We start from the raw sequence: 26,394 nt of genomic DNA on the forward strand, positions 1-26,394 counted from the left end.
CACAAATGCATTTGATCAGAAGTACTTAGAGGTTTCAAACTGTAATTGTTTCACCAGTTATCACGTTCCACGGGGAAGATAATGATTTCTTAATATTATGGGAATATTTCCCATTTGTTTTAATATGTTTTGTCTGGATGCCCAGAAGATAATGATGTTTTTTCTATTGAATAAGTAGATATATGTAAGCATTTACATTAAGATATAGTATAGTACACGTAATATATTTTACAGTGCTTTTCATCTGAAGGTCTCAAAAATGCTTTAAACTTAGATCTGCCCCAAATATGGTATCTTTTGCAAAAATATTCAGAAAAAACTGGGAAAGAGTGGTAACAACATTTTGAAATTTTCAACCCCTTCCCTCCAATTTTTCCTTCTCTCCCTCCCCATTTTTATCCTTCCCCCCTTTTCAGAGACAAAAAGTAAAAAAAAAAAAGGGGGGCGGAGGGAGGGCATGAGAGGAAGTGAGGGAGATAGAACCTGTGTCCCGATCATAGGCGTGCGCAAATGGCTCCACTTCCTGGGGCGGCAAGCTGCGGGGTCCGTGCTCCCGGGCCGGAGTGCCCAGACGAACGCAGCAAGCCATCGGTCCCTCCCCTGCCTTCCCCCCTCCCCTGGAGCCATGCCGCCATGCGCGCAGCGCTCTAGGGGCCGGGGCTGTGCGCTCCCGCGGGGTAGTGTTTGGCTCCGGGGGGAGGCTAGGAGCCTCATCTCATGGTAAGGAGTCTGGGGCCAGGGGGGTTGGATAAGGGGTGGGGGCAGTCAGGGGACAGGGTGGGTTGGATGGGGGGGGTGATTAAGGGTGGGGGGTCTCTGGAGGGGGCAGTCAGGGAGCAGGGGGGATTGGATGGGGCATGGGAGTCCCAGGGTCTCTCAGGGGACGGGGGGTGGATAGGGGTCAGGGCAGTCAGGGAACAGGGAGCAAGGAGGGTCCTGGGGGAGGGGCAGTGGGGGGGGCTCTGGAGGGGGTGGTCAGGGGACAAGGAGCTGGGGAGGGGTTGGATGAGTCAGGAGTTCTGGGGGGGGGCTGTCAGGAGGCAGGGGTTGGGGGAGGGGTTGGGGGAGGCAGGGATTGGGGGGGTTGTATGGGTTGGGAGTTCTGGGGGTACTGTCAGGGGGTGGGGAGCAGTTGGATAGGCATGGGAGTCCCGGGGGTCTGTCTGGGGGCGGGGGTGTGGATAAAGGTCGGGGCAGTCAGGAGACAGGTGGGGGTAGGATCCTAGGGGGGCAGTCAGGGGACAAGGAGCAGGGAGGCTTAGGTAGAGCGTGGAGTCCTGGGGGGGCTGTTAGGGGCAGAGGTCCCAGGAGGGGGTATTCAGGGGACAAGGAGCAGGGGGGGTTGGAGGTTCTGAGGGGGGAAGTCAGGGGGCGGGAAGTAGGAGGGAGTGGATGGGGGCGGGGCTAGGGCGGGATTCCCTGGCTGCACACCCTAATGAAATGGGCTGCGCACGCCTACGGTCCTGATTCTGATTAAAAATAAAACCAGGTCAATATAATTACTTAGGCTGAGATTATTTTGATCATCTACTGCTCATAAATATAAAAAGAGATTGAAAAGAATAATGTATCATGAACATTATTAGAATAGATGCTGCATTTGCAGACTTTTTAAAAATTCTCTTCTGATTATTAATGGAGAATACATGGATTTTTCTTTTCATTGGAAAAATTTCTTGAATAATATACTTTAGGTTAATCTAGAAAAGAAGATAACTACGCCGTACTGACAATTCAATAGTAATCTATTAACTGATAATTCCATTACTATTGATGTTTCATCTTCCATTTTGGTGAAATAATATAGATAATAAACAGGGATCCCTTAAAAGATCTATAACCACTTTAAAATTGGAAATAGTCTAGCTATGTTTCTACTGGAACATGTTCTATGACTACACATACAAAGAAAGCAAAATATCATGGATCTCTCTTTTGAAACCAATACTGAGCTTGTGTTTATTTCTTTCAATTTTTGTTTACTGATTTTTTTTAAAAAGCAATTTTTGTTGGGGGATATTAAAGTTTGATCCATAACCCTTTGACTTCAATAGCAAGCCAGAATAAGCTTCTACTACAACATAGTTATTCTAATTCTCATGGTGCAGATTATTTACCTTATATTACTTATGAACAAAATATTATCAAAGAGAAGGCAACCAAATACGTAAATAAACTAGTTCCTTGAGGCTTGTCAGTCAGTCAGTGCTGGATAAATGGTCAAAGACATTTAAGGCCCTTTTCCAGTCTACCCAATGTTTTATTAATTGTAGTGTTTATGAAGAGACCCCCATTGGCAGCACTAGAAAGTTAAGACTCTCTTGATCCTCGGAACAACTCTAGCACAAGCTGTAGCAGTGCCAGCTTCCTCCTGCTGCCCAATCAATGTGTTTTAACTGTGACCTGAAGAAACAACCACATTTACGGGTGATGGAAGATAGTTTATGCATGTAGAACTGTATGCATCTCAACAGCAATACTGCCAAGAAGGGGTTCCAAATTAGGCCTGGTACAGGGAATGGAGCATGGGCGGTCATGCCTAATGGTTTGCATCCACAGCCTGGAACTGAGCTAGGGTCAGAGCCAGGCCCCAAGCCAAAAGTCAGGTGCCAAAGTCAGGTGCCAAACTGAAGGTCAGAGCCGGAATCAAAGCCAGGCGCCAAGCCAGGGGGTTGAAGCCGGAGACATCATCAGGGGTAAGGTGTAGGAGCAGGGACCCGGAGTGAGGCAGGAAATCAAGAACTGGGAACAGATGGGGGTCTGGAATAACGAGGAACCAAGAACAGGCTGGGAGGTAGGGCTCAGGAGTCAGGGTAGGGCTCAGGAGTCAAGTAGGCAGGCTCTATAGCAGCCACTAGCCAAGGAGTCCTCTAGTTGCTCAGGCAACTTCTTGTGCCTCTTTCTGACCTAAGTAGAGCTTCCTAGCCAATCAATGGGGCTGGACATCTCCCCCAATCAGGAGCTTTGTGGGCAGGGCCCTTTGCAAGCTAGAGCTTCACTGGTCCCTTTCTCCAATCATTCAAGTGACCATGGTCTGAGCACTGCCTGGGGACATGTGGGCCCAGATTCAAGACTGTTGATTCCTTCCATCTTCTCCAGCACTGATTTCAGTGGGACTGTTTGTATGTTTGAAGTGCTTTGCTGGATCGGTTTTGATGCTGTTATTTTGATGTGATGTGATGTGGACACCTGCCCACAAAGAACTGTTTTGGACAATGAGCTCGTTTCATATAGGCCACCAAATAATCATCAGAAGGTAATGACTTTAGGTAATTACCACTACACTCACTTCCTCTAAAATTCATGTTTGATTAATACATAACACATTTAGCCTCTCGTCTCTTCTGCCCTCAAAAGCAGGGTTATTTTGCAGTGCTAGTCTGGCCAGTCTAGAAGTGTCTGCAAAACATCTACACAGAGATGCAATGAGCACAAATAGTTCCAGCAGAGGAGGATACACAACCCTTGCATTTTTGGGGCAGAACTCTCAGCTGTAACCCCTCTGAACATGTATCCATCTCAGCCACTGTTCCCTTGCTATAACCCCCTCTCCATATTGAGAGAGGAACCTGTGACTCCTCTGCATCTGTGCTGCTGACCTCCTTTGAAGAGTTCCCTTCTGGGGCACAAAATGTACATCAAAACCTCATCTTCTGCAATTTGAACATTCTGCCAGTCCTCATTAAACATTTTCCAATCCCTTATTAATAGCAAGTGGCCTATATTTTCCCTCCTGCTCCTAACAGATCACACCTTCCTGTATCCTCCTAAAGACAGATGTGACCAGACTGACCCTCCTCCCAGATGTCCTGGTTTTGGACGTCTCCCCAAGGACATGTTGAACACAAGGCCTTTCCACAAATCCTGGCTCTGCACGGGATAAACACAAAGCTGCTCTTTGAATGGAGCAAAGAGGCCACCCCAAAAACTAGAGCAAGGAGTTGGACGGAAAGTTTTAAATGGTCTCACCCATTTCTCTTAGTTCTTGCTAGCCAACCTAAAGTAAATCACTGTTTGAGCTAACACAAAATACTACTGGGAAAATGAGGTGCTGTTGTTTGAACCCTTTGACCCTGTGAAGACTGAGTCCCTTCCTGACTCAAATACTCTGCCAACTATTCTATGGTAATATGGAAAATAACTGATCTCTGGGTTACACATTTACAATATTATGCCAAATCCTAGTGACAAATCACATAAATATTGAAATAACCAGGGACCCTGCTGATATGTGTTTGGGTTTGGTTACATTGTTTCTTATGCATGACTAGGAGTGAAAGTGGTGTATATGACTCAGAAAGAAAAATGTTAATGTGATAGAGGTGTGCCATTGGAATGTGATGAGGTGTAGTAGGCAAGTGTTGAATTCTGCCCATATCCAGTATGGACATGAGGTAATAATCCTATTTGCTCAAAGGGGAAATTGTAACTACTTGGAATTTGCCCTGGATCCAGTCTGAAAAATACATGTTGCCAGCTGGTCAAAAGAGTCTCTGAGCTAGGCTAGCAAGAATTGTCACTGCCTGAAGATTAACTGATGCTTGTACATTCAATTTAGCTGACATAAAATTAAAATTTCTTGATATAAAGTTCCATATTTGAAACCAAATGTCCAAAATGTGATGGCCTCAAAATATTTGCCACCCTCTTCCCTCCAACTCCTCCAAAAGTGCCTTTTTATGAAGCTATCCAATTAGACAAGTATCAGATTTCAAAATATCCAATATAAACCAGACTGGGAGAAATAAAGGCTTTAGTTAAGGATTTCTACTAAGTCTCTGCAATAGCTGCAGATCCTGCAATCCCCAGGGGTCTGTACTGGGCCCAGTCCTATTCAACATATTCATAAATGATCTGGAAAATGGCGTAAACAGTGAGGTGGCAAAATTTGCAGATGATACAAAACTACTCAAGATAGTTAAGTCCCAGGCAGACTGTGAAGAGCTACAAAAGGAACTCGCAACACTGGGCAACAAAATGGCAGATGAAATTCAATGTTGATAAATGCAAAGTAATGCACATTGGAAAACATAATCCCAACTATACATATAAAATGATGGGGTCTAAATTAGCTGTTACCACTCAAGAAAGAGATCTTGGAGTCATTATGGATAATTCTCTGAAAACATCCACTCAATGTGCAGCGGCAGTCAAAAAAGCGAACAGAATATTGGGAATCACTAAGAAAGGGATAGATAATATGACAGAAAATATCATATTGCCTCTATATAAATCCATGGTACATCCACATCTTGAATACGGTGTGCAGATGTGGTTGCCCCATCTCGAAAAAGATATATTGGACTTGGAAAAGGTTCAGAAAAGGGCAACAAAAGTGATTAGAGGTACGGAACAGCTGCCATATGAGGAGAGATTAATAAGCTGGGACTTTTCAGCTTGGAAAAAAGATAGAAGCATAGAATATCAGGGTTGGAAGGGACCTTAGGAGGTCATCTAGTCCAAACCCCTACTCAAAGCAGGACCAATCCCCAAACAGAGTTTTTACCCCAGTTCCCTAAATAGCCCCCTCAAGGCTTGAACTCACAACCCTAGGTTTAGCAAGCCCATGCTCAAACCATTGAGCTATCCCTCCCCACCCATGAACGGCTCCGCTCTACCAGCCACACCGCACTGTGCTGCTCCTTCAGCTGCCCCCACAAACTGCTTGGCTCCGCTTCACTCGCTCGCTGTTCTGTGGACCGCTCCAACAGTCCCACAAACTGCTCTGCTTTGCCAGCCGCGCCACTCCACCAGACATCCCATGAACTGCTCCAGCTGCCACCGCAAACTGCTCAGCTCACTGTTCCGTGGGCCGCTCCAACCATCCTGCAAACTGCTCCACTCTGTCAGATGCTTAGCAATATATCTTCAGGCTCCCCCACTAGTTAACACAGCACTCAGTGATCTCAGGTCAGCAATTTTAGCTCTTTTAGTGATTTCAGCTTGTAGTAGGGGAGCCCCAGTGCTGGTGCACTATTGGCCCAAAGTGAATTCAGCTCAGCAATCTCTAGCTAGACTCCTAATGGAAGCAAAATTAGCTCTGCTATTCAACAGTGGAGAGAGGGGAGTAGTGCAATTGGTGTTCCAGACCCTCAAAAGGGGCCCCATACCATCAGGTACACATACCAGTCCCCAACCTCTCTCCGATGACTAAGGGGGGGGATATGATTGAGGTCTATAAAATCATGACTGGTGTGAAGAAAGTAAATAAGGAAGTGCTATTTACTCCTCATAACACAAGAACCAGGGGTCACCAAATGAAATTAATAGGCAGCAGGTTTAAAACAAACAAAAGGAAAAAGAACAGGAGTACTTGTGGCACCTTAGAGACTAACAAATGTATTAGAGCATAAGCTTTCGTGGACTACAGCCCACTTCTTCGGATGCATCCGAAGAAGTGGGCTGTAGTCCACGAAAGCTTATGCTCTAATAAATTTGTTAGTCTCTAAGGTGCCACAAGTACTCCTGTTCTTTTTGCGGATACAGACTAACACGGCTGCTACTCTGAAACAAAAGGAAGTATTTTTTCACACAACGCACAGTCAACCTGTGGAACTCCCTGCCAGAGAATGTGTGAAAGCCAAGACTATAACAGGGTTCAAAAAAGAACTAGATAAATTCATGGAGGATAGGTCCATCAATGGCTTTTAGCCATGATGGGCAGGGATGGTGTCCCTAGCCTCTGTTTGCCAGAAGCTGGGAATGGGTGGCAGGGGATGGATCACTTGATGATTCCCTGTTCTGTTCATTCCCTCTGGGGCACCTGGCATTGGCCACTGTTGGAAGACAGGATACTGGGCTAGATGGACCTTTGCTCTGACCCAGTATGGCCATTCTTATGTTCTTATTATGTTCTAATCTGCAATCATTAATGATCTCTTCTGGCCTCTGCCATCCAAAATCCTGCTCCCAAATTATGTGAGTTTCTCAATCAGAAAAAGTCATAATATTTAATATCTTGAATGAACTAGAAATGAATGATTTAATCATGGCAGCAGGTCTCATGATTCAAGTGAATGGTGAATGTGTAAAAAAAGCACATTTACTTTTCAATACAAAAGTAAAATAATAAATGTGCAGGTAGCGGTACTTAGAGGTTTGGGGACTCTGAAACTGAGGTACAAGATGAGCATAAGGTTGGGCAGGGAAGGATGACCTTTTTCATCAAGTAAATCAGAAAAAAAAATGGATACTTAGGCATTTCCACAGAGTAAAACTTGAATCAGAAAAATCTGTAGCTCTCTCTGAAGTAATGGGGAGTTTTAGGTACAAGTGAGTGGATCTCCAGGTTTTTATATTGATAGAGAAAAATAGATTAACATTTTTGAAAAGGGGCAAAAAACAATTAGAACATGGCAGATATGAAGACTATATTTCTGTGTATTTAACTAAAATTAGTTAAAATTATGAAACCAATCAGTTACGTTGCATCTTTGTGCAGTATGCAGCATGAGGTCAGCTTCATTAAACACAAATGGTAGTGTAGTCTTTGAAGATCTAAACAATTAAACATTTTGTTAATTCTTTTTTTTATTATATGGAGATATACCTATCTCATAGAACTGGAAGGGAATGTGAAAAGTCATTGAGTCCAGTCCCCTGCCTTCACAATAGGACCAACTACTGTCCCTGACAGATTTTTGCCCCAGATCCCTAAAGGCCCCCTCAAGGATTGAACTCACAACCCTGGGTTTAGCAGGCCAATGCTCAAACCACTGAGCTATCCCCCTCCTTTTTAAGGCCCCAATGCAGGAAAACAGATTCTTTATGTTCCATTGAATGTTCAAACACTCTCTTGACAGGGATGGACTTAAACATGTGCTCTTCAGTCAGGGACTGCCTTTTTGTTCTCTGTTTGTATAACTCCTAGCACAATGGACTCCTGATCCATGACTGAGTCTCCTAGGCACTACAGCAGTGGTTCTCAACCTCTTTGCCATTGTGGGCTCTCTATTTATAAGATGGGCCGCACCCACACAATATATATACTACCTGTATGGCACTGAGGATGGCACATGGGCTGCAGCTGTGTGCTGATTGGGCTGCAAGTGGTCACGGGCCACAGATTGAGAACCACTCTGCACTACGGTAATACAAATAAATGAATAAATGTGCTTAAACACTTTGCTGAATCAAAGCCTATATTTTTAACAAAGAAAAGGCAAGGAAACATTTGCAATCTATATCAACACAAGTACTGTCCCACAATAATATCTTCACGATCAGGCACTCCCATCCACAGAGAGAGTGGGCGGGACCACCAGCACTTAGTGGGTCTGGACATTTGTCAATGATAGGATAAATATTCAAAAAATAAATTTGGTATAAAAATGCACAGAATAGATAGTCTTAGATATTGGACTGATTTCCTAGCCTATTTGGAAGGAAGAAGGCCAAAGTCGCTGTAGAGACAACTCTCCAAAACAAGGTTTTGTCTTTATGATTCCAGGGCGGTCAATGAATTAGGATTAGCGATAAACAAAACGTACTGTCACCATAGAACACAATTTTCAAGAGTGTCTGCCCTCATGGAATACAGTTAAGAAAAAGTAGCTGTGACGCTGTGCAGTCTATATAGTTTTATAAAAATATGATAATAAGTGAATATAATGTAACTGGGATATGCTTCATGCAAAAGGTCTCTTGTAAGGTATCATTACAAAGCTTATAATCTACTGAGTGTGATCATTCTGTTTGTATAAATATACCACTCTTGTATCTGAAGCTAGAAATATGAAATATAACTCTGAGGGCCTATTGTAATTATGCAAAGTGTGGGTCATTAATGGTGGTTTGAAATCTTGATGACTCCCATTAACCAGGACCATTGTCTACAGATGGCTGTGTTTTACGTGTGAGTCTTCCTGTATATGTGTGTGCTGGCAAATAGGTAATGAAGTCTTGCAGTGACATGTGATCATGTCACTTGAACTGGAATCCATCTTTAACCTGGTGCTTTTCCAGTGTGTGTGTGTGGGGATGGAAACCCAGAGGGACAAAGGGTTCCCGCCTTATGCAAAAGATATATAAAGGGGTGGAACAGAACAAAGAGAGAGAGGAAAGAGCCATCATGAAGAATCCCCTAGCTACCACCTAAGCTGGAACAAGAGCTGTACCAGGGGAAAGAATTGTGCCCAGGCCTGGAAGGTGTTCAGGCTGAGAAAAAAAATTACTGAAGCATCTCTAAGGGTGAGATTATCTGTATTTAGTTTGATTAGACATAGATTTGCGCATTTTATTTTATTTTGCTTGGTGACTTACTTTGTTCTGTCTGTTACTACTTGGAACCACTTAAATCCTACTTTCTATATTTAATAAAATCACTTTTTCCTTATTAATTAACTCAGAGTATGTATTAATACCTGGGGGAGCAAACAACTGTGCATATCTCTCTATCATTGTTATAGAGGGTGAACAATTTATGAGTTTACCCTGCATAAGCTTTATACAGGGTAAAATGGATTTATTTGGTTTTAGACTCCATTGGGAGTTGGGCATCTGAGTGCTAAAGACAACATACTTCTGTGAGTTGTTTTCAGATAAACCTGCAGCTTTGGGGTGAGTAATTCAGACCCTGGGTCTTTGTTGGAGCATATGGAAGTGTCTGGCTCAGCAAGACAGGGTGCTGGAGTCCTGAGCTGGCAGGGAAACAGGGATAGTAGTAGTCTTGGCACATCCGGTGGCAGCTCTCAGGGGGGTTTCTGTGATCCAACCCATCACAGTAGCAATCTTAGATGTATCAACACAGTCTCAAGAGAAAGAGCAAATAAGGGAAAATAGGGCAACCGTGGCGGTTCCCCTCTCTAAACAGTCTTGTATATTTTTAATAAAATACAAATATTATGCTCCCCTATAGTGCCTTCCATCTGAGATTTCAAGACAGTATACAAACACTTAATTAGTTTAGTTTCACGACCCTCCAGCGAGGTAGATGAGTATTATTACCCCCATGTTTCATGATGAAACCGAGACACAAAGGATGAAAACCTGGCCCTGTTGTCTTCAGGGAGGCCAGGATTTCACCCAGAGAGCTTACATCATTTGCCCAATGTCACACTGGAAGTCTGTTGGAAGGCTAAGGAATAGAACCCATATCTCCAGTTTCCCAGTTCTGTGCAGAACCCAAAACCCATTACAAAAGTGCCCAAAAGAACTGGACTTTGGAAGGAATTATTCCTGAGGTGTCACGTACCTCATAAATCTCCACTTCTGTCACATACCAATCTGTTTAATTCTGGGCTCTGGTAGAGACAACTACTCAATTCTTGTAGTTATAACTCTGCAACCAAATGAGAAGAGGGGGAAAACAACAATGCCAAACTTTCCCATTTCTGGCACAATTACAAACCCTATTTGCTTCATCCTTCTCTGGCCTATTTCCTCAACAAAGGACAACTTGAACAATCTCCTTTTCCACTTCCCAAGTGGTGTCCATGACACAGTTGGACAAAATGAATAAAATACAAGGAAAAAGGTAAAGCAGACATGTAAATGGATTTCCCCTTTCATCCCTCAAAGGCAGAAGGGTGAATTTTTTCTGCATGATTAAGTAGTATAGACTGTTTGTGAAACTGGACAAAACGTTGTTTAAAATCTTGAAGATTTCCTACCTCTGCGGGTATATAAACTGGCACGCATGGTCTGAATTCCTTTCAAGTTACTCACATGACTAATTCACATGACTTGCTTTGGAAGAAAGCAGATTAGAAGAAATCTCTATAAAACAAAAATCTACAGTACAATAGACCAAACCTCAAGAAATAAGTACAGTAAATAAATGAGACATGCAAATTCTGCAGCAACAGAGGCAATTGCAAGGTCCGCTTCTAGAATGTATGCAAATCCTCACCCAGGGCCACATTCAGATCCAGCACCCAGTCCAAGGAGCTCGGTGAAGCACTTGTGAAATGCACTGGGGAATGAGATGAGATTTTCCTACCTGTGCCCAATTGCTGATGTAACCTCTGGGGGGCAGGGGGGGAATTATGCTGACAGGAGGATCCATGAAATATTGGGTTCCCTGATCCTAACCCTGAGCTACCTCCCTCCATATCAGCCATGGAAAGGACTCATGCTGAGCCATCATTTATGTCATGCACGGGGCACATGCCCTGTGCAGACCCTTCCACTCATCCAATACTGTAACCAGTCCAGTTCTGCTCCTTAGTAAAACATTGCACAACAACTTATGCATGTTCCAAGAACAGGTTGGTGCGTTCCCAAGAAAAGCTGCTGCATGTAAATAAGCAGGAAATGCCATACAAACAATACTTGGGTTTTGTTTGTTTTTCACTGATCCACAGAGTAAATGCTCATGATAAGAACAATGTAACTTGTTGGTACCTAAGTTATTGCTGGTGCTAATTTCATGTTCATATCCTCCCACCTAGGTTTCTCAACAAAATATTATGAATAAAGGCACTGATTCACCCCCATTGGTACATTGCACCCTCCTTGCACTGATGGGCTGCTGTGGGGGTTAAATATCAAGAAGGGCAGGCACTGTCCTTCCTGGGTATCCTGGCTTGATAGGGCAGGTTGAATTTGCAGCAGAGACTTAATAGAAGCCCGTCCAGCATAGGCTGTCTGGGGGACTCAATGAATTAGTACATGACCTAATAATGCTGCCCGGTTTTGGGTTAGCACTGAACCATTGCTCATTCCTATGGCAAAGTAGGAGTTGTGGTGCCTTGTACCATGTAGTACCCACCCTCAGCCAGGCAGACTTTTTGCCTCCAGGCACTTACAGCCAGGGGTGCTGGAACAATACGTATAGTGGGGGTGCTGAGAACCATTGAACAAAATGGTAAACCTTGTGTATGATGAAAACCATTTCATACCAGGGGGTGCTGCCACACCCCTAGCACCTCTATGTCCAGCACCTATGCTTAAGGCTCCAATCCAGGACCTGATTGTTCTGCATGTGTCCCTGTCATAGGTGAATTCCACCCAGGAAGAATTTATTGTCTGTCTGTTGGGATTAGAGAAATGTCCATTTTCAAAACGGGGATCAAACCACATGGAATATTTTCCTTTGGCTTCAACAAAGCAGCATCAGGCCCCACGCTTCTTTGTCAGGTCTCTACAGAGGGTTTTGTAGGCCTGGGTCAAAATCTGAAACTGAGGTTCCCCCACCCCCATCCAAAAAATTACCATGGAGGTAAAAGACTTTAAGAAGAGGGGGAAAAAGAGGAGTCAAAGAGGGCCCAGGCCTGTGAAGTTGCTGCCCTCCTCACTGGGATGGGTCGGGCTCTACCCTGCATGTGGCCAGGGGCACGCTTGTCCCTGAGCTCTGGCCCCACTGCTGGTGGGACCGGTATCCCCCAACCTGCTCCTGCCTGTGGGCTCCTGGCCTGGTGTGTTGCCTCAGGCTTGGCACAATGATGCCAGCAGTGGCTATGATGGGATCTGGGCTCTGCTAGGGCAAGCAAGTCACTCCATGCAATATTGAAGGCAGGCACCAAACCTGAGTGGCATTGTGACCCAGTGTGCCAGGTTGCAATCCTACCCACTCTAGTTTGGCCTCTCTTGTAATGTTGGGGACTCTCTCAAATATGGGGCCTGGGCAAACCGCCCCTTTTGCCTCCTAAACCCAGCCCTGATCCTGGTGACAAATGAGGTGATGAAACAGAGAAAAATATGCGGAATGGGACAGATTTTATTCTCATACACCTGGGCAAATCCACTGGGCTAAATTCATGCCTGGTATAAACTGATACATCTTCCACTATCTTTGGAAAACTCAAATCTGAGTTTCTATGAATCAATGAAAGCCACATTTATGACTGAAGAACTAAGGGGTTGATCCAGCACTCATTTAAGTCAATGGAAAGAATCCTACAGATTTCAATGTATTGGATTGGACCTTCTGCCTTTTTCAAACATCAAGTTTCTAACGAGCTTCAACTGAAGCACTAGAGCTTTTCTTTAAAATGTAAAAAAAGTTGCAATTTTTTTAAGTAAAAAATTGTTCCCATCCCCCACTCCTTTTGTGCTTGAAAATGACTCAAATGTTTTTGATGAAACTTTCAGGGGGAAAATGCACTCCCTTTCTGAGAGCAAGCATCTCATATCTTGGCTGCAAAGGTATACCTCTGAAAAAGCTATAAACAACTGAAAATAATCCTTTAGAAAGGAAATGTTTAGGCAACCTTAGCTATAGGTGATGCTATGTGTGTTCCCTATAATTACAACTACACACGCAAAAAGTCACATGGAAACAGCACCTTGTAGCAAAACAAAAAAACAAAACAAAACAAAAAGCTTGGAAGGAAATATTACATTTAACACACAATTTACACTTTAAAGACCTGATCCCAAATCCACTGAAGTCAATAGAAATATTATTTAAATTAATCATACCCCCCAAAAAGGTAGTTCTGTGAAAAAAGTCACTGGTGTACATTTCACATAGTAATATAGCATCATTCCAATCAACTCTTAATACTTGTTGCTTTGGTCTATTTCACTGCTGAATAACAGAAAAAAAGAGGTGAGACTGGTTACTGGTGAGACTGGTAACAAGGTAGAAAAGACATACATGTTAGTGTAATTAGTTAATACAAATTAAAAACATTGCACATTCTATTGTCAAGATCAGTCAAAGAGTTATTTGTTTTTGTCATTGACCACTGTTGCATTAGTTCTTGTAATCTAGTTAGTGCATTAGCACTAAGTAAATACTATTGATTCAGTCAGATATAATGGACCTATGCAATCTCTGAATTTTGTCCATTTCATTTATACTGATTTTATGACGTTTCACTCACTACACAAATTATCATTGTGGAGGTGTTGGTTCATTATTCAGTTTAATGAATTAAAAATAAGACACAAAGGATGTTGGTAAAATATCCAGACTTGGTGTCAGCAAGTGCTTCTCCCATGGAAGTCCCTAGGACACATTCATTTGTGACTTATGGCTTATCTGTGAAAGTTATTCCAGAAAAAGGTAGGGTGTGAATTTACAATGAAATAGTTATTGTGGAATAATTCCATATTTAGAGAAGCCCTTAAACAGTGGTGTAAGAGACATGTTGGATGAAATTAGGTCAGAAGATGGGTATGAGTTTAAGGGTAAAGTAGTATAATTTGTACCTATTTCCATTCAGTATGTGTGCAAAAGCAGAATAACATACACCAGTGGCTCTCAAACTTTTTTACTGGTGACCCCTTTCACATAGCAAGCCTCTGAGTGTGACCCCTCTTATAAATTAAAAACACTTTTTAAATATATTTAACACCATCATAAATGCTGGAGGCAAAGCAGGGTTTGGGGTGGAGGCTGACAGCTTGCGACCCCCCATGTAATAACCTCGTGAACTCCCGAGGGGTCCCGACGCCCAGTTTGAGAACCCCTGACATACACACAGAGGAGGCAGAGCACACCTTATATTACATCCTCCTGTTGGGTGCCTTTTTTGGGCTGCAATTTCTTCTTCTGCTCCCTCAGTACTTTCCTTGCTACAACCATTCATTCTGCTCACCTGCTGCAAGCCAAATTGCACAGCTTGCATTGCTTTGCTACCTGCATTTGTCTTCTAATCCATTTATGTCATTGCTTAAGCCACCAATAAATTTGGCCCATTGTTTACAGTAATGGTATTCTTTATAAAATACAGGATCTGATTCTGGTTTCTCAGAATCAGGGGTAAATTAGGAGTTGTACAGTTACAATGATGTCAAACCCGTGTGAGAGCAGAATCTGTCCCAAAGCGTACGTTATACAATTGCTTACTTCTGTGACAAGCCAATGCATTTACTGCGAAGGTGCTGAAGATAGACCTGGACTAAGGAACTGAGGTTCCTTTAAAGTCTCCTGATGCTGAAGCCCAATTTCCTATTGCTGCTCTAGGGCTGGCAGTTGTGAAAGTGCCAAGGGGTCACCAACTTAGATAAAACTACAACTCAAATTGGACTGGACCTGACTGGAAGCGATGCTGAGGACAGCTGAAGCAGGATAGGTACTGAGGGAGCTGAAGTGCCATACATACTTGTTTGCATGATTTAGACTTTCACTTCAGACATGACAAAAAGGGGGAACTGGGAGTGGAGGGACATGGGTTATAATACCAACCATCAGAGGGATGAGATTCTGAAATAGCCTCTTGTTGAGAGTTGTAGGGGCAAACAACAGTTAGTTTTAAGAGAGAGCTGGACAATTATGCATGCAATTGTATGATGGGGTTGTTTGTGAAGGGAGAGGGCTGGGCTCACTTCCATAAATTATGTTCCTAAAAGCTCATGCTTCAGGGTCTCTGCTGGTCACCTGGGGTCAGGAAGGGATTTCCCCCTCCTCCAGTGTATTCTGGGTAGGTTTTTTTTTTAAATCTCCTTCCTCTATAGCATCAGAAAAGACAGTGTCTATGGCTGGAGACTGTGGATGGGGAGAGCCAGGGCTCTGAGGTGAGAGTGAGCTTTCTCTCTCTCTCAGGTGGCTGGTTCTTACTCACATGTTCAGGGTCTAACTGATCACCATATGTGAGGTTGGGAAAGCATTTTCTCCTAGGTCAGATTGGCAGTACCGGGGGGTCAGGGGGAAGGGGTTAATCTTCCTCTGCAGTGTGTGGGTCCTGGTCACCTGCCAGGATTATCTGTATATATTTCACTTAATCATTCCCCTGCTAGCGCAGCGTCCTTGGGCATTGGTGCACCTTGATCCCTCATATTCTCGTCCTGTGGCATATAATAGTCTAGTCTCCTAGGGGCTGTAATATTTGAGTCTAATTTTGGTTGTTGGGTTTAATATGCGGGTTCTGGGTGGTTTCAGTACCCTGTGATGTACAGGAGGTCAGACTAAATGATCTGGTGGTCTCTTCTGGCCTTAAACTCTATGACTGTATCTCAGACAATGTGGTTACACAGTAAGGCACATGTGCCCGTTTGGATGATGCAGTACATTATTATGTTTGTTCATTTTGCTTCTTATAGGTGACACAGCAAAAGTGGGTTTTTAGGAGGGGTGTGACTGAGGAGAAGGAGGTGACTTTAGAAACAGACCTAGGGAGAGTGTCCCAAGCATAGGGGATGGGATGGAAGAAGGGTCAGAGGCAGGAGTGGGACAAAGGATGGCATCATTTGTGGAACGGAGGGGATGGGAAGGAACTTTGAAGGAGGCAAGGTTGGAGACTGGCTTCAGCCTGATATGAAAAAAACTGTTATTTTGTTATTTAATTAATGTTCACATGTTTTAAGAGACATTCAAAGGCATTTTACAAATCTGAGACATAAAAAAAAAAAAAAGAAATTCAATCCACCGGTCAACATCTAGAAACTGTTCATTGAACTACTAGAAGTTGGGGCTGTGCATTTTCAGAGTATGCAGTACATTCTCTTGCCACACTAGTGACCAATGGGCAGCCTTCTCTTCAATCAAAGGATCTGATTTAAAAGTCTGGAGGTGAGCGTTATTAGTTGGCTTTCCTGAGAAAGCAGCACCTTTGCTAGAAGATGACAGGAGAACAAATGTCAGTTTCACAGAATAACCCGACTTTCAGAAAGAAAATTATTAAAAAAAAAAAATCCTCATCATACTGAACAACAGAGTAGGAGATAAACAGAGACCAGCCCCTAACAGGGAGCTCAGGAGGAGGGAAATTCAGCAAGGTTCTCTTTGCACAGCTTTCTCCCCATCAGGGTAGCAAGTAGCAGCCCCAAACTCCATGGATCCTAGGGATCAGCAGGAGGACATTTCTACACCACATCTGGGTCTCCAAAAGTCACCTCCTACTCCCTGGCAGTGGTTCCAAGGGAATGACAGGACTTCTGTACCTGGTTCCTTCCCTGGATCTCCCTTTTAATGGCATCCCATGGAGAATGATCACACAGAGATAATACACCTTTAGGCTGTATTATCTTTCTGCTGTGAGCTAAGCATGTTTTCCTAGAGGACAATGCACATTTCCCACTGCCCCATCACAGTCTGCTTACGCATCCAACAGATGACCTACCGAGAACCCTCTACAGATGCTGTAAAGGTGGGAGGGGATGCTGCAACATACGCTGGTACCCTCTATGCATAGATTTAGTGGATACAATCAGGCCCTTAACTTTTACAGCTTTTTAATTTGAATTACTATGGCATACCAACCTTAAGGAAGGTTACATACCCAAAGTTCTTTTTAGCATCACGAGCGAGAATCTCAGATGATATTTTTTATGTTTTTTTTAATATAGAGCATTTCTAAAAGCATCAACTAATGAAAAAATCAGGATACTAGTGCCTGATTCTTAGGAGAAATATTTCAGCCCATATTGTATTCTACTTGTAATAGAAAATCCATTTCCTTTATTGTGTGAGATTGTTTAAATGAGCCCCTCCAAGCCTTTATAATCACAGAGATGTGGGGCTATTTTTAATTCTGCCAAAAATTTGTAATCCAAATGGTGTGGGAGATTACAGGGCCCCTAAAGAGTTATTTGTCTCTGTTTATTTTATTAAATATTACTAGACATACCCTGAGGATGACAGATCAATAAGGGTCTTTGTGGTTTCCTGATGGAAGGTAGCAATTATTTTCTTCCATTATAATATAAGCATAACCCAATTTAACTCATCTATCATCTTTGCAACAGTAATAAAGAAACATCACTGAATTTTTATTTTACTGTTTTTTTTTTTTACTTTATTTTCATTTCACCTTCCTTCAAAATTATTTGTATCTGTTTGAGCTCTTCCTTTGATAGGAGTGGTGACCAGTTTGTCTGGCCACATCCCAGGGTACTCGGTGACAAAGAACAGCCTATGGTTTCTCTGTTTGGTTGCAAAGTGCTTTGCCATGCTTTGGATCAAAGACACTGTATGGAGTAACTTTGGAGTGAAAACTCACAGGAAAAACAAAACAAAAGGAATCCCTGTGCCACAGGAAATCTAGAGCTGAATTCTGCTTGCACTTCCACAGGCATGCCTCCATGGGAATTGGATCCATGTAACTGAGAGCCAAATTGGCTCACAATTGTTTACTACATAAAAAAAAATCAATGTGAAAAAACTCCAAATTAAAAAATTCTAAGCTTACTGCTCAGTAAAAATATGATCATTTATAATACAGCTGTACCGGCTGAGCCCAAACCCTGCCCATCTCACACACCTAAGGAGTCCCATTGAAGTCACAACTTAGATGGGCCCCTTGGGACTATGTGCGTAAGTGAGGAAAGGCAAGTAGGATTTGGCTCTTGATTTGAATCTTCATCTATTTTAGTAGCTGAACATGACTAATTTTGAACCAGTGACTAAGGCTCAATCCTCTAAAACCGACACCCAGTTTCCACAGCAGGTGTGGATGAGGAGATGCCAGAGCAATGATTCAAAAACCTCCAGGAGAGATTTGCAGCCACTTCACATCACTCTTTTTGCCCTGGCTTAGGCACTAGAAAACCCTTAGTTTTACTCCACTTTTTTATTTCTGATTCAAAGCTGATTCTGATTGCTCTCCTGTTCCCATTGAAATCAATGTCAAAACTGGAGCAGATCCTCATCTGGCATACACTGTCGTATCTCCATTGACTTAAATGGGGCTATGACAATTTATACCAGCTGTGGATCTGCCCCCCCGACTTTTATGGGCTGGGTCTTGTATGAACTTCTCTGAAAGACAGGGAAAACTGGAGCCAGTTTTGATTTGTGTTTTGTAAAAACTGACAAGTTTTTACAACCAAAACCAGTTTTGTCAACCAAACCGAGGTAAATTGAAGCATTTTCATTCAAACACCCAAATTAGGGAAGGAAGGGTAGAGGGAAAATTTCAGATAATTTGTTCTGGTTTGGGCCCATTTCTAGCTTCAGCTGCTTCACACCAAACAACAAAAGCACCGAGGAATAGTCATTCAAAGGGTTATCTGTTAGCGTAACAGAAACAAAGGCAATGTGGTCTTGCAACTCTGTCTGCTAATGTGATTTGTCCTTCACCTATCAGCCTTTGACTGTAAATGATCAAATATTATAGGATTGCCTTGAAAACAGTGCCAAAGACACAGCGTTTGGTTTGGATGTTGCTAACATGACACTTTCATTACTGCGGTATTGTTTGAACTCTCTTATTACTTAATCCTGTAGAAGTCAGTACATTTTCTCTTGCATCAGAGGACTGTGGTTTGCATCTCTCATAACATTAAAGAGAGACATAATTTTGGCTAAATTACACAAAGTAACATTCTGATTCGCCAAAATAAGCTATGACAAATTGTCATCATTTACAGAAAGTTTTATATCAAATGAAAGGTGACCTACAAAGGGAAAAGTTGGGTTGTGGCCTTTTAAACTTCTCTATGACGCATAAAGAACGCCTGAAAAGTGCTTTTGTTTGATCCGTTTTTAAAAGGAAATTTTTTCTCTGCTTGTTTTTTACATTAGAAATTTACATCCTTCTAGACTGGAAAAATATGTGAAATGGTGATATTACAAGAGTCAAGAAAATGAAAGCTGAGTAATTGACAGGGAAAGTGATTTTCAGCCAGACTGTTTAAAACTCTTTGATTTTTGTTTGTTTTTATAATCTTCTATTGAACTTCAGTGATTAAAGAACACTCCGGATAAAGGAAACCTTGAGATAAATATTCAACTCCCAATCTCTTCAATTAAGGTGTTGAAGTTCACAGTAAACATCCCTAAAACCACCCAGAGGTTCTCCAGCAAAATCTGAGATTTGACATTCTTGATATTTCTAAGATTAAAAGAAAAGAAAAGAAAAGAAAAAAAGACATTTACTTCCCTCCCAAAACCAAACCAAAACCTTTTAGGTCTTCTTTATACATCATAATGAAGCAATGAAAGGGCACACTCCCAGTTTTTAAAAATCCTTTGCCAATCACCTACCCCTTCAATCCAGTGCCGAGAAAGCTCACAATAGATATTTAAGCCTTCCAATAAGTTCTCCACCAAAAAAAGAATGTAAATCTTGACAGTCTTGATATTTCCATGGTAAAAAACTATCAGAAGTACATTCAAGCCTTCTTTATACAAAATAAAGGCGCACAAAAGGCACAGACCCATTTCCCTCCCTTTGAAGCAATCCTTTACCAATGTTATATAGCTGAAATAAGAGCAGAAATCTGCAATTCTGATGACATTTCTTGGAAATGTGCAACTGTAATAAACCCTCTGTAGCCATAATACATTTAGCTCAGATATGCAAAACAGTGGAAGAGCCTAGAAAGCATTTTGAAGCAGGAAAAAAATTCTTCGTGTGTGAAAACTCACAGATTATTCCATCAATATATTAAAGGGACACTTTGCAGTGAAAAGACCATCTTATAAAAGAGATTTGGCTGGGTAAGAGGAGAATGAGATAAGTTAAAGGACAAAATGATCTTAAACTCCCCCCCCCCCCCCACACAAATAATCTGAGAATAAGGAAGAAAACTATTTTCAGAGCATAAAAATGGATACTCAGAGTGAAACACAAAATGAAAAATGAAGAAAAGACGATGACAAGGCACCAGAAAAAGATAACAGAAGCTACTATATTAAGAATTTTCTAAACTGTATTTATTTTCCTGAAAATTAGAAAGAAAAAGAGTAAAATATAGAGTGTGACATGTTCACAGTGCCAGCAGTATCTCAGCTCAGCTCTGGGAATCTCTAGCAAGGAATCCTCCACTGAAGGCTGCAGAATCATAATGGAGCCTATTTAGAGATTATTCTAGCCCAGTGGTTCCCAAACTTTAACAATCTGTGAACCCCTTTCACTAAAATGTCAAGTCTCGCGAACCCCCTCCTAAAAATGAATATTTCCAGGGATTTTCTTCTTTACCTGAGTATAAATTATAAAAGCAGTGATCTTGGAAATATAAAATTTGTTTTTATGACATGCTTATTACACATTTATTAATTATTATTTATCATTACAGTATTTTTATTACATTATGAAAATGGCAACACTCTTCCAATATCTCACTTTTGTTGCTTGTATCACTTTGAATAAGCCTGTTATAAGACAAGGCTCCTATGTTTCATCAAGGAGTATCAGATGTGAAACAGCATGAAGGTATTTAAGAAGCCAACTCAAAGAGTTCCTCCTACACAAGCATTCAGGTCTTGAGCAGTCCAGGCAAACAGCGCACATTACAACAAAGCTTAAACTTGTTCTTCAGAATAATTTAAAAACCAATACTAGCTGCCTATTTAATTTTAAAAACAGCAAAAAATATCCACCTTCCTTTCCATTTCTTATAAGGAGTCTTGAAATTTAAATCTCCTCAGTGTGATAGATATGCTTGCTTTGATCTGCTTAGCTCTTTAAAGTTCAGGGGCTCCGGGCTGCTGGCCCCGGGCTGACCGGGGTCTGCAGGGACAGCTCTGTCCACCATTAGGGAATTTTTTCCCGAGAACCCCATGTAACATTTCACAAACCCCCAGGGGTTCATGAACCCCAGTTTGTGAACCACTGTTCTAGCCCAATGGATATCCACTCTACACTTGTGGAGCATGCCTCTGTCACAAGGGACATGCCAGTGGATCTGTGCAGTGATCGATTCGCCCAGTGTGATGTTTGCCCCATCCTGGTGCTGAACGCCTAACATCCATTGGCATCCGGGAGGGACAGCACAAAGCCTGTAAGGTCTCAGGTCCTTAACAGAATGTGTTACAAATATGTTTACGTTTTAAATATTTTGTTTCAAAAGTCCTTCTTGTCCAGTCCTGAATACAGGATTCCATATTTCCACTGACATCACCACAGACCACTTAATAGAGAGGTAGGAGCGGTTTTTCTTTTGTTTCCTCTTTGTTGTTCTAATTGCTTGGGATGCCACCAGCACCATCAGGGAAACCCTCAATATGTAGCAGATTTGTGAAAGCACAGATGTAAAGATATGGAACCCTTCATTATCTGAATACAGGTTGCATCTTTTGGTAGACAATATTTACCACAAAAAACCCAGATTCCCATTTATCTAATAAACCCTACATTGCACTCAGAAAAAGTGAGCTTCTAGGTTACTTCTTTAGGACCCAATTCTTCGCAGAGAAATGTGCAGAGACAAGAGTACATTTGCTTAGTTCTCACTGCAGGACTGGGACTGCATTCGGGTAGGGTGAGATTCAGATAGCTTTTTTCACAGTAAATAGCACCCGACTCCACAAGAAATCCCATTGACTGAATTAACTAAACTGACTTCAGTGGGACTGCTTGTGTATGAAACATGAGTAAGGGTACCACAATCTGGCCCTTAATGATTTATATTATGAAACAGATTTTTTTCTTTAAAAAAGCCTTTATTTCACCGTTAACCTTCTCTGTGAGTTTTAGTTTTAGGAGACTCAATGCACAAGGGGACTGATATTAGTGAACCCCTTTTAATGACAGCAGGAAATCTAATTCCCTCATTGTTCCATCTATGGTCTAATAGATCCTTAGAAACAAAAGAACACAAAACAAATTAGTTGTTTTTAAAAGAGTTTTTTCAGGCCCTTTAATATTTTATTTTATCTCCTTAAGCCCCTCGTTGACTCCTGCAGTCGATTTACAGTAATTGCTTCTTGCAAAGATGAATCATTGGCAAAGCTGACCGGAACTAGTGCTAATCATTGCTTATTTAAATGGACAACTCAAATAACCTGTAAATGATTAGGGGCCTCAGCCAGCAAAGACTTGCATCTCACTAGTGCAATCAATGGAACAATCACACAGTAATGGAGTAGTCAATGTGAGTAACGGGTGGCAGAATCCAGTACCAAATTTATATGTGACAAAGTAATTTTCACTTACCCTTTTCAAACAATATTTGCTATCTTTCCCATAAAAGTGCTGAAGACATTTCATGTTTTGCTTGTCTACAATCTTGTTGAAGAATTCATTGATTGTTCGGACAGAGACTGCACAGACAGCTGATCTGTTTGTTGGTTCTGAAGAGTCTGGCTTGCTTTGTGCAAAGACACCATACAGAATGTCATCGTTCACGCTAAGCCCCATTTCATGGGCCAGAACTGCACCTGGCTTACTGACATACGCAGCCTGCAGAATATTAAATATCTCATTTCGAATTGACCTCTTTCTCCGCTTTTCAGTAAAAATGCACTCAAGAGGCATCTCCATGTAAGAGCGCAACTCGGAATCAAAAGAGCAGAAACGGATGATTCTTGTGTGAAAAGCCTGGGAGTCAAGAGATTCACGCTGGACTGTTAGGAAGTAGACAAAGTGGTCATTTTCAAAGGCATGGACGTACTTAATGGGATAAGAGTCCCTGAACTGTGGGAGAATGTCCATATAAGAATGATCTGTGAGAAACTCAAAACCATCCTGGGTTTCTTTTAACCTTCTAACCGACACTGAATGTAGTGCATGCTGTGGTTGAAATGAAGACTTCACAGTATTCCCAACAAAAAAGTTTACAAATCTGTCCTTTTCAGTCACCAAAACTTTGGTTCCTAAAGTGCTTACAACACAGTCAGGGCAGTTGTCTGACTCGCCATCCCTCTGCTTTGAGTACATGCAGTGCACTTCACTTTCTATGTCTGCAGGGTTGTCCGGGTGAATGATGTGACGTTGACACACACCTCGAGTTACACTACCACAGCTGATGAGCTGATCATCATAGTACGTTTCTAGGAGCAGAGCCATGTTGACATTATCCTTCCAAACACTATTGGATAAATTGGCTCTCTCTTTGCAATCTTCACATGGTGCACAATCAGGATTCTCCAGCACGGGTCCAGTCTTGTACACAGAAATGTTCTGGAGATTTTCATTTAAGACATAGATCTTGTTGACTGCTCCGATATAGATATGATGCTTATATAAAACTATATTCTGTATTGGTGTTTCTGTGATAAAATGAGGAAGATGATAATTGATGCTCACATTCATCTCTGACTTTATAGCTGCTTCTTTACATTGTCCACTGGTCCTTTGCACCAAAGAAAACAGGAATACAATAATCCCAGAAGTAAACGCAGCAACAGTCTTCATTGTTAGAGATTTAACCTGTCAAAATATATTGAAATAAATAGTGTTTATATTTCATATAGTAAAGCTTCAGTTTATCTATTATCAAAGATCTGCTTCTATGCTGTATGTATATTAGTCATTCTAACCCAGCTTGAGAACAAGTTGCAGTTTTGCCCTGTGTCCTGTTCTAAACTGTTGCCATTACGTCTAATGGGTACCTATCTCAAAGCTCCCAGCCCACTTCCCAGCAGCAGTGGATTTTGAAAGACCACTGGTGCATTGTGGGGTAGTATATGATAATATCAGCTATTCTAATTCCACATTGATGCTAAAACAGTTTAGACTGAAATGGCTTAGATCAACCCAGTCCTTAAATATTCTGAAAGCAATTCTCATCAGAGCAGTTCTTGAAACACATATAAAGTGGCTGGAGAACTTTGTGTGGAAGAGATATGTTTTGCAACATCTAGGGGTGGGAGTGGTTTTTAGTACAGCTGGTCAAAAAAAAAACCTCACAAAAAATGTTGACGTTTGCATTTAAGTGGACTCATTTTGTTCTTTGCTGAGTGTTTCACAACGTTTATCAAAATCATTATTGAAATGGTTAATTAATTTTTTCACTACCAGAAAACCATTCTGTTTTTCCCTGCAGATTCCATAAAAGGCAAAAAATGTTTTGTCTGAAAAGAATTCAACCAGTTCCAATTCTTGGAATGGTCATTTTCTCTCATGTAGACAAGGCATTATAATATATCCTTAAAACATTTTATGTATTTTGTGGTTCTTGACATGTGCAAGTTTAATTTTAGGCCCTGTACCACAGCAATAAGTCACTTGGGAGAACCTTCAGAAGATACAGGCAAAGCACTGTGTTGTAAACAAAGAGATATCAAATGAATTAGAGCCATGAAGTGATGAAATCAACAAACGTAGCATATTTCTTTCTTACTTATTTTCCCCATTTATTTGATGTGGCTTTAAAAATCAAAAGCCCATGACTGGTGTGATATTTAAAACCCTCTCATTTGACCAAGTACATGAATTGTGGTTAGCGTGTATTTTGGTCAAGAGTCTACATTATACCAGACATTGTTCTCTTAATATCTTGCCACAATTGCTAAGCTCAATTTGGCTTCCTTATGGAGAAAACAATTATACTTTCTAAAAGAAATATGATTACATGCTGTTTAGAAGATTTTATGGAAAAAATTGCTTATAATTTGGCTATAGTTAAACAATTGTTTTTGATAGACAAATGCTCACAATGACACAGTCTCTAGGGACCTAAATACACACTTGAAAATACAAAATATAATAATCAGGAGTTCTGTACTGATTTAAAAAAAAAAAAGAAAGCAAAATGTTGGCTAAAATGACAGAATTTTACAAGTCACCGAAAATTTTATATAATATATAACTTTTATATTTTCATTAGACTGGTTTAAACAACAAAAATAATTCTGCTATATTCTTACTTTATTTCAATGTATATTGCATTCTTTCTGTGGCTTACATCATTAGTCTATACACTTAGTGTTTGCAAACAAGAGAATTGTCCCTTGTCCAAAAACCTCTCAACGGTCTGTCAAGAATCATGATCAAGAATGGAGAAAAAAATCAAAGATTATCAGCAACAGTCTCTGAAAAACTGCTAGGAAAGACAATCCACTTGTGTTAGTGAGTAATGAGAGTATTGTTTTTTAAGCAACTGGCATTTTCTGCTATTAATTAGCAATACAGTAGCAGAATATTGAGAAGAAAAAGAATTTGATTTGGGGGGGAAAAGAGCAGGGATATTATCATTATAAAATAGTGATAATTTGATTTAATATTTAGCTGTAGTATCTACAGAGTGCTGGCTCCTGGCAGAACATATAGGCAGACACGTTCCTTGCCCTAATGAGCTTAACTTCTAATATTGAACATGACACAAGAATTGAGAGCTGAAAACAATAGGTTGAGAAATTGAAGGGTGGATAGATGAAAGTTACAAAAATAAAGTCACAAGGTTACTTGATGTCTAATACATTGGAACAAGATGAGCGTATAGCAAATACACACACAACCTTCTCCCTGCCCCATCCCCTAAAATCCCCCTACAGAACGCAGTTCCCTTACCCAAACCCACCCTCCTGGTCCCTCAGATATCTGAGAGAACTCCTGCAGAGGTTGTCCTGGGTGTTCAAGACCAAAAGAGCAAAATACCAGCTTTTAATGACACTGGGACCCAGAAGCTATAAAGACATGGTGGACTATTCTTTTCCCATGCCACACTGGTGTTCAGGTCCCAAAGATAAAGGGAAAGTCCCAGCTGGGTCACTGTCACCACTTCCCCCTAGGTGTGACAGCACTAGCTGCTACTAGCAATTATGTAGCTCCTGGCAGGAACTGGTCCTACCCTGGAAAAAGTTTTGCCCAGCTCCCCAGGTGCCTTGTGGTCTTGAAGAGCTGCTAATCACAGGTACTAACTAATCTCCTTGTTGGAGTTCAAGTCCCAGGCTTGACTCTG

The 26,394-nt window shown here is 41.5% G+C and overlaps 1 protein-coding gene across 4 annotated transcripts in view; it reads right to left on the bottom strand.

The window, feature by feature from the left end:
• MET (MET proto-oncogene, receptor tyrosine kinase) overlaps nt 1-26,394 on the bottom strand; it is a 141,687-nt gene that overhangs the window by 87,903 nt on the left and 27,390 nt on the right. For all 4 annotated transcript variants that reach the window (XM_054023687.1, XM_054023659.1, XM_054023677.1 and 1 more), the window contains one exon: nt 22,707-23,921. In XM_054023687.1, the coding sequence (XP_053879662.1) occupies nt 22,707-23,906 (1,200 nt within the window). In that variant the 5' untranslated portion in view covers nt 23,907-23,921. The remainder of the gene's footprint in view (nt 1-22,706; nt 23,922-26,394) is intronic.

This window comes from Malaclemys terrapin, chromosome 1 (genome assembly GCF_027887155.1).
Source record: "Malaclemys terrapin pileata isolate rMalTer1 chromosome 1, rMalTer1.hap1, whole genome shotgun sequence".
NCBI classification, from domain to species: Eukaryota; Metazoa; Chordata; order Testudines; family Emydidae; genus Malaclemys; species Malaclemys terrapin.